We start from the raw sequence: 12109 nt of genomic DNA, 5'->3' as shown, positions 1-12109 counted from the left end.
TCCTCTCCACATTTGCGGATACGAACTTTCCTCGTTCATCCTTTTCTCCCACAAGATAAATTACTCATACAAATGCATCTTCATATTCCGTGTAACGCACGGTCATCTTGCTAGTCAATGTAAATGTGCCAAACTACTTTTTTCACAGGGCATCTATATCCATATGCCAACATAGATCATACCTTAAGTGTTGGAGTAATTTTTTTTCTTACAAATGCCTAAAAAAAGGGGGTTTTTGGCAGCTGCCCATCATACATCACATGTATTTTTTTAAAATTTGTTTGTATTGCTTACCACATGTGTCACGTGGTATTGCTGGAGATGCTCTTAGTACTTTTTTGAGGAGATGCTCTTACTTTTTTTTTAGAGAAGAGATGCTCTTACCTACTGCCACGTTCGCCGCACGTTTTCTCGTCGAGGATGCACCGAATAATTCTCACACAGCCGGAGCGCAAAAGCAGCAGGAGCCGCCGCGAAGAAGAAAAGCCATGGCCGAAGGTCTCCTCACCGCCGACGCTTCCCGATCCCTCGTCGGCTCCGTCGACGCCTTCCTCTTCGATTGCGATGGTCTCGTGTTCATCGCCCCCTTTTCTTTTGCTCCCGCCAGTGGATTCCTATCCCTGCTCCTTTGAATTATCTATTTATTTTTTGTTTCTTCAGGGGTAATTTGGAAAGGGGACGAGCTCATCCAAGGGGTCCCCGAGACGCTGGAGTTGCTGCGAAAATTGGTATGCCGCACCGCTCTAATCACGAAATGGCGAACGATTTGCGCCCCCAGCCCTCTCATCCCCTCCTTAGTTGGTAAAACTGTAGTGAAAGCTGTGCATCTTCTTTGGTATAGTCAGTGTTAGTAGCCACTCGGATCACACCGCATCAATCTTCTCCCGAGAAGTTTTTTTTTCTAGTTTTAGCTTATTTTTTAGGGAAAGTTTTAGCTTAAATTGTATTAGATCATAATGTATTGTAGTCTCCGCTGTGATTTGGTTGCATTTAGTTGATCCTAGGGGGTATTTAGAAATTACCAGAGAGATGGTCAATTGCCGAGGGGCGCTTTGTCTGTGTTCCTGCACTTCACAGGAGCTGGCCATGCTTACAGAAATCTTGTTAAGCATTTTTACTTAGCTGGATTGACAGTCTAAAGACGAGGAAGTAAACTTTGCATTTGCTTTCTCTGCAGTATCACATATTTAGTTTCTGAGTAGTACACAAGTCAGATTGAAGATAATTTCCGTGTCATGGCTAGGGAATGAAATGGCTAATATTTGGATTCTTCATAAGATGCAAAAGATCTGTATGTTTGTACCGCACAATCATACTTAATCATTAATCTGACAAGGCTGCAAAATTTGTTATAGTAGCTAATGACTGAGCTTCCCTATTACGTCTCAAATATCAGTAACCTCCTAGGTCTGTGACTAGTAGAAATGAATTACTCATGTATATTCAACATGGTGTTGCTTTACCATCGTTCTGGTTTCTCTCTTTGTTCTTCCAACATGATAGACTGCTGATTGAGGAATATCATAGCATCCATCTTGACCAAACAAGTGCCGATAACCTTCTCTTCCACTGTTAGGGCATTGATATGCTCTTTTGAATAATTTCCAGTTTTCGAAGTCCATCGCTGTATTTTGGTTGGTTCATAAATGCACCATTATGTGAAGATTCTGTAATGATGCTTTTATTTGGTTTCACTTGGTGCAGGGCAAGAAATTAGTTTTTGTAACAAACAATTCTAGGAAGTCGAGAAGGCAGTATTCAAAGAAATTCAAAACACTTGGCCTTGAAGTTCCCGAGGTAGTTTTCGTTTTTCAGTACAACCATATTTCTGTGATTATTGTTTTCTGTATTTTATTGATTCGTTATCTTGTTTGTAGGAAGAGATCTTCACGTCATCATTTGCAGCAGCCATGTTCTTGAAGTTAAATAATTTTTCTCCAGAAAAGAAGGTATCATGAAATATTTCTGCATAGGTTGATTTTCTCTTAGTAATTTTTGCATTATATACATGACTTGGAATGTGCTCTTACTATGACTGATACCCCCTCTGTTTAAGAATGGACGTTTTGGACATAGACGTAGTCTCCAACTTGCGACTTTGGCCCTTAGTTTCTTTTTACATGAATATAAGAAAGAATGTATTAAGAAAATATTGTGGACTAATTTAATGATATCATTTGACCTTACCAATCTAAATAGTCTTTATAGCAGTCAGCTCAAGAAGTTTGACTGTACGAGCTTCTTAAAATGCTATGTTGCTGTATGATTAGTTACTGTGTCATGATAAAAATATTATTATGAAACACTTCAACAGAACCATAAATTGGATCATTCGAAACAGTGATGTATGCGGGTCTATTAGAAACTTAACAACACAACAACAGTCTGAAGCACTTTACAATAAGATTGAGAAAGTTATACTGAACTAGGGGACAAACCAAAAAGCACTTACCTGAGCTGATTGTTCTTCCTTTATACCAAACAATATGATGCGTATTACCAATGGTTACATGAAAAATTCCAGTTTACGTCTAGCCATTTGCTATCCTACATTTTTAAGAGATCGAGTTTCCCTTTACTGTTTGCAGGACTGTTTCTAGCTCTTGACTACATCTGGCTTAACTAGTAAAAATATCTCTTTATCTTATATAATAAAGAACTGGTATTCGTTGCTCTGTGCAGTTAAAGATGGGATCCAACCTGTTCTGTTTGCTTGTTTCCTATAATCTGTGGTTTATGAGCTTTACAGAAAGATGTCAACAGGAACATCATTTCCCTTGGCACACGATTTAAGAAGCTTGACCAAATTCAGTTGCTAGTTCAACTCTATCCAGTATTCTGGTTGCACTTCTAGTTCCTTGCACTATTTCCATGTGTTATTTTATGTTTCTGTTCTGATACCAATGCTCCCGATTTTTGGGCATTTGTCATTTTGCTTAATCTGCTATCTATTGTATTATTTGCCGCAAAATGGCATTTAACGAATTTCATGCCTTAATTTTCCACTATTAAAATACTGATTACTGCTGAAACTTCATCTTGAAGGTTTATGTTGTTGGTGAGGATGGCATTTTGGACGAGCTCAAGTTAGCTGGCTTTGAATGTTTTGGTGGTCCGGTATGTATGCATGCTTGGTCTCCCCCTAATTACATGTTCTCTGACCATCTGTTATCTATTCTATTCCATTTGCAAGTTTTTGGTTCGGGTCCTCTAGTTTCACCATGATGTCCTGTTTTTCACCATGTGATACATGTGGTGAGCAACCCAAACAATTAAAAAAATGATGTCCTGTTTTTCTGTTTTTTAAAATAAAATAAAATGATGTCCTGTTTTTCTTGATACATCCAAGTTATGCTAGTTATTATTCAAAAAATAAATGAAGCTTCTCACTTGTGTTTTCTTGAACTTCTTTACTAAACTAAAGATGGCAGCCCCAGTGCATGTAGCTCCCGCTTGCGCAGGGTCTGGGGAAGGGTCCGACCACTTTGGGTCTATTGTACGCAGCCTTTCCCTACATTTCTGTAAGAGGCTGTTTCCAGGACTTGAACCCGTGACCTCATGGTCACAAGGCAGCAGCTTTACTAAACTAAAGATGAACAAATATATTATTGGAGTGCTAAGATTGATAGTTCTAATGGTTCATCTATACAATTGGACCATTGATCATGTGTGAATGTTTCCCACATTGATGAATCATAATTCTCTGTTTTTTTCGGAAATAAATTTATTGTGAAAAAGTCAGTAGGAGCAAAGTTCCTCGTTGCATGGGACATTTGCTGTATGATTGGCCACTTCTGGGTGCAGCATGCCATTTACTATGGTTTTCAATATCGAGGGCAACAGTCATTTTGGACGAGTCACCTATATCTGAAATAAAATAGGCACACATAGTCGAGTTTACAACAGATACAGTTGGAAAAACATTCCAAGCAATAGCAAGACGAGTATTCCAAACCATAGAGCCAATCAAGACAATTTTATTGCAATATTTTGAATTATTTCTATCCATCAATAAGGGAGACTTTCTAAAGGCTTGAAAATATCAGTTCACCTTAAGGAGATATATTACCTTTGTTTTGCCTTCCAAAACTAATGTTGTTTTCTGTAGGAGGATGGCAAGAAAAACATAATGTTGGAGGCAAACTTCTACTTTGACCACGACAAAAGTGTAATGCCAAACCTGTTTATCAAATTTAATTTCCAACCACCTTTTGTTGAAATATTAAACCACCATGGTCTAAGATAAATGAATCTCCCTTCCAGGTTGGAGCTGTCGTTGTTGGACTTGATCAGTACTTCAACTATTACAAAATGCAGTAAGGTCTCTTATCTTGTTTAATCTTATTTGTTGCTTGCAACCAGAAGAATCGTATTAGTATAGTTGTACAATTGTTATTTTCCGTGCTGATTGCAAGGTCTTTTTTGCTGCCGAACTTCAAGTAGCTGTTTGCAAGTTTATCAAGAGCATATTTTAGATATTATTCTTCAGAAGTTATAATCATAGCATACTCTAACCAAACATGTTTTCTATTTGATAACTTGGTGCATGCCATCTCACAGCCCCAGTTTTCCATTATTGTTGGTAAAATGTAACCTTGTGACTACATTTAAAGTTGGAGTGCTGCATTCTTTCTTCCATAATACAACCTCGTCCTTTGAACTTTTTGTGGTTTTCTGCAAGGGTCAAACATAATGGTGTTCTCGCAGGTATGCAAGCTTGTGTATTCGTGAGAATCCAGGCTGCCTTTTCATCGCGACCAACCGTGATCCTACTGGACATATGACATCCGCCCAAGAATGGCCAGGTTTTTCTATCCATAAATGTCAAAAAATTTATTTTAGGAGCTTCTATTGTATTGGTTCATTTTCTGATTGCGTCGAGTTTCAGGAGCTGGAACTATGGTTGCTGCAGTAAGTTGCTCGGTGCAGAAAGAACCCATTGTTGTTGGAAAACCTTCAAGCTTTTTGATGGACTTCCTATTGAAAAGGTCTGCAAACTGCACACATAAGAAATGTATGATTTGCTTGTTACTAAAACATGTACTAAATAGGGATATCATGAAATCATCTATAGGATTATTCTTATGTACAATGGCAGTAAATAAGTAGGTAATACTGATGCATCTAGAGAAATAAATCCATGCAGACTAAATGAGGTTTTCTCACAACAAATCGCCCAAACATATGTTCCGAGGCACTGTTATTTGGAGCTCATGCAGTCCTTCGATTGGAAATTTTATTGACATGAACTCATATGCAAACCTTATGTTTGTAGAAAATCAAATGCATAAACACATACTAATAAGTATTTGTTGTTTTTGAACAATAGTATTTAATTCTACGGAAGTTTTGTTAAGTCTTAGATACTATATACCAACACACTTTGGTTTCCCACAAACACTATACATAAGAGTTCAGGTTAATCTCTCAGTTACGTAAAATTCCCAACCGACGAATTGCATTAGCTCCAAACATTGCCTAAGATATGTTTGGGCGGATTGTTCTGAAAAACTCTCATTTAGCTTACATTTGATTTGTTTCTCCAGAGAGAGGGAGGGAGTGGGTGAGTGGTGTAGATAATCACAACTCTTCATTTCTTAGTAGTGCAGGAGCTCCTGAACTCTTCAATTGAACACAGTTTCTTGCATGGTTGCATATATAGCCAGCTTCATAATGTTCTGAAGTACTCCCTCCGTCCGAAAAAGCTTGTCCCTCAGATGGATGTATCTAGCACTATGCATCTTCTAGATTTCTTGAAAGTATCATCAACATTACATTTGTACTGAACATGAAGTGCACATCTCAAACGAAAAAAATATCTAATTTCCTGTACAAACTTTCCTTCGTGCACACCCTCGTCTTGCTAAACATTTCGTTGGCGCGCAACGCTCATACAGCAGTGTGACGATGGGATAACAGTTACACTGTTTTGTACTAGTATACATGTACGTGCAAATGCACGCATTGACTTCCCTCGTCCCACCGATTGGTGCATTGCACAACAACCAGCTCAAAACTCCGTCTCAAATCCCTCTGCGATGACGCGATTAGTATGCACGCTACCGATGCTTATGGACCATCTGCCAAGGCGGCTGAGACAGCCAGCTACGTGCACGGATGGACGACAACAGCAGCAAGCATGTGGATTTCTCCAGCATTGACATCTGTGGATGGTTCCAGAGAACAACAGTAGCTTCGCTGGTACTGTAGGTAGAACTGTAGGAGCGAATCCTAGCATTTCCAACCATTGGATGGACTCTATCAATGGTTCAGGTTGCTTCCTAGTCATGAGATTCAAAATTTCAAAACTGGTACACTATGTAGTAGTATAGATATAGATATAGATTTATCTGAATTTTCTGTTTAGAACTTATCTGTAAATCCTCGCTGTTTGTACTGTTACAGCTTCAATTTGGAAACGTCGAGAATGTGCATGGTTGGTGACAGACTAGACACAGACATACTATTTGGCCAGAATACTGGTTGCAAGACCCTCCTTGTTCTGTCAGGCGAGGAACTTTTGCCCTTTCTCATATGTGTTGAACAATCTCGTACTCGTGTTTACTGAAAGTGCTCAAATGCCTTGGACCTGCGTTGCATTTGCAGGTGTGACTACCTTACCAGAACTTCAGGATGCCTCAAATACCATCCATCCAGATCTTTACACAAACTCTGTGCACGATCTCGTCAAGTTGCTGCAGCAATAACCTTGGACTTGGTAATTGGCACTACAGATGCAGCTCGAGCCCTGACTACAGCACCAACAATAATCTCCGGGACACTTTGTATGTCACCTAACAAAATTTTACGTGAACTGCGTATTTGATTCTGTTGGGTTATATAATCTATTATTTGGGTAGCTTCTTGGTAGCTACCCTGGCCTGTATTTGTAGACCAATTCAACTCAATCTAAGTACTGCCATTTACAAGTCAATTACGCAGCAGCATATATTTATCATGGCATTGTTAAAACTTCCAAGTGGTACAATGGAATCACATGTCAGTCTTGAAATGTATGGAACTGAACAGTTTTGTTTCATAAGTTTATTCAACTGTGGCACCAATCATTTCAATCTCTAAGATTGGCCGATAATGAGACTAATTATATTCGGACTATGTGACCCAAAGCTAATACCATGGATTTATATTCATAAGTATTTTCTAGTGCTATCATTTTTGTGTCATGTAACTTACGTTTTATTGATGTAATTGTTGAATAAACCTGAATACGAGGATGTGATTGCATAAATGCCTCAACCCACTTCGTCCCGGTGGCAACAACTTCTGTTCAAACTGCCATTACCTTTCTTGAATGTGATCAATGCCGCACGACGTAAGTTCTGCCACCCCAGCGTATCAACATAGCCCACTGCTAAGACCGGGGTGTGTGTGTGTGCTTATTACACATAAAATTATAGTGGTCGCCTCATCGGGGTCGAGTTCACCCACCCCCCTCCGCACACCCTTCCCCATCTTCTTCTTCCTTCTCATTCCCCTTCTCTTTCTCCCACCTCCCATTGCTCATCTCCCCTCCTTTAATCCAACATCCAATGAGTGTAGGGATCAAAAGTTTGATATGTAGATTTTTCGTTGAGAAAAAGTCAAAATGGGTGCATATACATATAAAAATATGTACTCCCTCTGTCCCATAATATAAGAACGTTTTTGGCACTACACTAGTGTCAAAAACGTTCTTATACTATGGGACGGGGGGAGTACAAAATTTGAGCTATAAATATTGTCCACCCATTTTGTAATATAAGACGTATTTTGAATTCATTGAGCTAGAATTTTAGCAACAGTTTACTTATCTGTATTGGCTCATCGGTTCATGTGACACTTTTTGAAAAATAAGGCGGAGGGAGGGGTATTCGCCCAACGAAACATATTTTTAATTAATCTGCTTATAAGGCTAATAGGATCTGCTACAAGGGTGTTTATGAAGGGAGGGGTTGCAAATAAGGAAAGCACAAACAAAATTAGGGTTACACCGGGAAGTCTTGACCCATGCCTTAGGATAGTTCTACAAACGAAGCGTGAGCAGCGCCAACACCACGAAGGACATCCGCGGCGATGTTTCTAGGGATGACATCAGGCATCAGTTGCTGAGATTGAAAGACCATGTCGTTGCGGCTCTTCCGGACCCTCAAATAGCACAGAGATAAGGGCGGCAGAGAGCAGACACAGAAGGGACAACCTTAGTAGCCCAAAAATCACCAATGCAGAAGGTATGCGGCAAAGCGCCGCGGAGAATCACACTCCAGACACTTAAGCACCGTGCGCTCGACGTGGTAGGAAATTGATGTTATCATGTTCGTATGTGAGAGAGTGAAAAAAAAATACTTACTCATGGCTGAATCACCTAAATCCACATGCAGTAATTATTAGTCAAATGCTTTGTCTTCACCAGTAAAAATACATCATACATTTACATTCTTATTATAAACGGCGAGAGAGTATTTGGTTGCGTTCTTTCTGTTTTTGAAAAGAAAAAGAAAGATAAGCGTGTAAAATAAGCTAGTACGTATGTAAACGTCGAAAATACAATTGCATTTCGAAAACCAATTCTAAAATGTTCAAATCTGCCCACCCCTTCCATCTCCCCATTTCCTCCTTCCCCGGAGCAGATCGTGCCTTTTCCGCTGCTTTCGGGTACTCCGATCTGCTCCCTCTCCAGAACCCTCCTCTGCCAGACCGCTCCACCACAAGTACACCACCGCCACCGCCACCGCCAATGGCGCCGAAGACTGGGAAGAAGAGAGGCGGACGCAAGCCCAAGCCTAAGCCCAAACCCAAACCCAAAACCCCATCTTCCTCTAGCCCGCCGACCTCGGTTCTGCCGCCACCGCCGACGGAGACGAAGGCTGCCGACGTCCTCACCGGGGACGTGCTCCGCAACGTCCTCCGCCGCCTCTCCCTCGTCGACCTCCTCCGCGCCGCCCTCGCCTGCCACTCCTGGCGCCGCGTCGCCTCCCGCTGCCTCCCCCGCGCCCCTCCCCTCCTCGGCTACTTCCACCACCCCGTCAAAACCTGCCTCCCGCCGCCCTTCAAGCAGAAGCACCAGCCCCTCCAAGACGCCGTCTTCGTCCCCCTCGGCTCCTCCTCTCCGCTCAGCTCCCTCGACTTCGCCCCGGGCGCCTCCCGCTACAAGCTCTACGACTCTCTCCAGGGCCTCCTGCTCCTCGAGCCGACCGCGGCGCTCCGCGGGGGGATCCTCCCGCGCTTCCTCGTCCTCGACCCGGCCACCCGCCGCCGCGCGCTCCTCCGTCCGCCGCCGCGCTCTACGGTGCCCGATGACCGCCTCTGGCGCCCCTCCAGGTTCTACATCGGCTCCGCGCTTCTCTCCCGCGCGCACCCCAGCAAGCTCTGCTTCGAGGTCGTCTGCTTCGCCATCGACGACGGGCACCCGCGCGCCTGGGTCGCGTCCGTCGACGAGGGCCAGTGCCGCTGGCGCGCGCTCCCGCGGGCCGTGGACGTCGAGGTCGAATTCGAGCCCTGGTGCTTCGAGCGACGCTGCGTGCACGCCGCCGGGAAGCTCTATTGGCACATCTGCAAGTCCGGCCGCGTGCTCGTGCTGGACCCTTCCACACTGCACTTCTCTTACATGCTGGCGCCGGCCGCACTGTCGGACCACTTCAGCAAGTACCGCGTCGGGGAGATGCCGGAGGACGGGCAGCTCTGCATCGCGACCGTGGAGAACCAGATGATGCAGCTCTGGGTGCGTGGGGAGACCAGGTGGAGCGACAATGGGTGGCGTCTTGAGAGGGAGATGAACCTTAGCAAGTTGTACGACGCACTGCCGGGCGTGCCCAGGGACAGGAGGGCCAGGTCGGCGAGCATCATGCTCATCGACATGGACGCCGGCCGCACAGGGAAGCTGTTCATCCAGATGCTGGGCTATGGGCGCTACTCGTTCGATCTCAAGACTTGCAAGCTGGAGCGCCTGGCGATGGAAGATGGCAAGGAGTACGGGGACCCCATCTTCGCCTACTCCCTGGCATGGCCGCCTGCCTTCCTGGCTGAAGCGTAATGGCTTGACGAATTTCGGCCATTTGTAAGATCGTCCTTCCCTCTTCATGTCATTTTTCCCCAGTGATATTGCTTGATAAAATGCTTACCAGCTCGTATTCATTTTCATATGTGTTTGCGTTTAAGGTTTAACTAGTTTGTTGCATGTGTATAAATGCACCAGCTTTACTAGGCTAATAGCGTTGGAAGCATAAGCGTATCCATTAGTGATAGGATCTGTAATGTTCTAAGGATTTCTTCCCCCGCGGCAAGGAATGAAAAGTCACTGTTCCAAAATGGAAGTTTGTTTTAGCAGTTCTTATCTTACCACATTGTCTTCCTTACTTCTTGTTGGTTAGAGATAATATATTCTGGTGGTAGAAGAGCTAATAACATGCTTTGATCATCCTGTTCTGATTGCTTCCCAAAGCTTGCCGGTAATTAGCGATTCATCTTTACATTAACTTGAAAGCACTTCACGGATGAAGTTTGATGGCATCATGGCACTATATCCCTTCAATTATGATCCCTTTAAGCGACTTCCATAGCACAGATTATTTAGCACGCGGGAAGTAAAGTTCACGCCAATGCCAACATAATGTTCATTTGTTTACCTTTGCAACTTTTACTTGGATTGCATTGAGTTTCAGCGCACATTCCACCTGTTCTTGTTTTAAGTTGTCATAGATTTCAGAATTCCAAGGGTGATTGCCAAATTGAATTGAAGTTGAAGTTAGATTTTATACAAAAATTTCTAGGAATTCACTGGATCTTAGTTTGTTTAAAGAAAACAAATCTTTTCACTTGTAATTTTCATGGTGATTCCTCTTTTTTTTTTGTCATGGTCCTTATCTGATAGAATGAAGGAAACAAATATTGCTAATATTTGTTATGCAATCTGGCCCAGAACAGACTTGAGGTTAAAATAGCTGAAAATAACCATGAACCGCCTCATTTTAAACTTACCTTAATTTTCTTTTCTTCTCTTTCTTCGACTTTTTTTGGCGGTGGGTTGGGTCATATTTATTCTTAAGTTATGTAGTGGCACAACCAATTTTCCCCTTCCACTAGGCGATCTTTTTGGTTGACAAGGATACTGCTTGTTCTTTCGAGTTGTTTTTCTCAAATTGACAGTTAGACGGCCAAAGAAATCTCTAACTAAGGGATACTATTGGTGTTCATATGATTATTTACGTGTTCTTCATCATCCTGCTACTTGTTAAGCACTTTGTAGTTCATTGCATGCAGTCAGTAGATGTTTTCAGCTCCCACGCTATGTACCTATTTTGTCCGGGGATTTGGAAGTTTTACCGAATATCCCATTTGACGCAGTCTCGCTGTTCATAGTTGTCACTTTTTTTTCCGATAAAGTTCGTAGTTGTCACTATTTCTCAGTTCATCTGAATATACAATCTTTTATCTTTCGGTTAAGTATTTTACCAGCAGCTCAGCTCATTTGCTCACAAAATTGCGCAAATGTGAATCCCTAGCTGATGATTCTATCATTGCTATGATTCAGGGCGGTGACTACGTTCCGAGATTTTGTTCGAAGTCAGCTCATATGCTTCCATTTCTGGTGACTGCTCACCACCGCGCCACTGTGATTTCCCCCTTCCATTCAGCACGAATCGAAGGCTACCTTATTTTCTCTATGAGACTGTTATAAGCAATGTCGCCGCCGTGCTATCTGAGCATCTTTTGGACTAGATGATGTTCTGAAGACGCATCAATTTGTGCTGATCTTTCATTCGTAGTTTTGCTTGTTGCGAGTGGTACTTATCGCTTTTTGACTACCGCGTTTCTTCTCCCATGCTTGTTAATTTTTGTGTCATGTGATGGTCAAACCAATGGCGTGAATTTGTATGTGCTCCGTGCGAGATCGCTCCCACTCTTAATCTAGCTAGTGCTCCTGCCAAAAATAAAAAATAAAAAATCTAGCTAGTGCAACTCAACCACATTTGCTTTTTCTTGTGCGAACAAGTAGTAATGCTCATGCTTTATCTAATGACACCATGTAGTAATGCGAATCTGAAAATGACGAACCGCTTCTATTGTGATGGAAAATCTTTGTTGCAAGTGTAACTTTATTTTTTTTTTAAAA

The 12109-nt window shown here is 42.4% G+C and overlaps 2 protein-coding genes across 2 annotated transcripts; both read left to right on the top strand.

Moving 5' to 3' along the window:
• The first annotated feature begins 371 nt into the window (after window positions 1–371).
• On the top strand, window positions 372–7075 carry LOC125509051 (phosphoglycolate phosphatase 2-like). The gene is made up of 11 exons (XM_048673925.1): window positions 372–567; window positions 661–728; window positions 1705–1797; window positions 1878–1949; window positions 3046–3117; window positions 4109–4168; window positions 4264–4316; window positions 4708–4805; window positions 4889–4988; window positions 6406–6509; window positions 6607–7075. The coding sequence occupies exons 1-11, from the start codon at window positions 375–377 to the stop codon at window positions 6705–6707; spliced, it is 1014 nt and encodes a 337-aa protein (XP_048529882.1). The 5' UTR covers window positions 372–374; the 3' UTR covers window positions 6708–7075.
• A 1538-nt stretch (window positions 7076–8613) lies between these two features.
• Window positions 8614–11798, top strand: LOC125509050. The gene is made up of 2 exons (XM_048673924.1): window positions 8614–10054; window positions 11528–11798. Exon 1 carries the CDS (start codon window positions 8735–8737, stop codon window positions 10028–10030), a length of 1296 nt encoding a protein of 431 aa, XP_048529881.1. The 5' UTR covers window positions 8614–8734; the 3' UTR covers window positions 10031–10054; window positions 11528–11798.
• The last annotated feature ends 311 nt before the right edge of the window (window positions 11799–12109 follow it).

The sequence above is a fragment of the Triticum urartu genome, chromosome 5, assembly GCF_003073215.2.
Source record: "Triticum urartu cultivar G1812 chromosome 5, Tu2.1, whole genome shotgun sequence".
Taxonomy (NCBI): Eukaryota; Viridiplantae; Streptophyta; class Magnoliopsida; order Poales; family Poaceae; genus Triticum; species Triticum urartu.
Note: the sequence above shows the minus strand (reverse complement) of the source record. Positions and strands in the feature narration are given on the sequence as shown.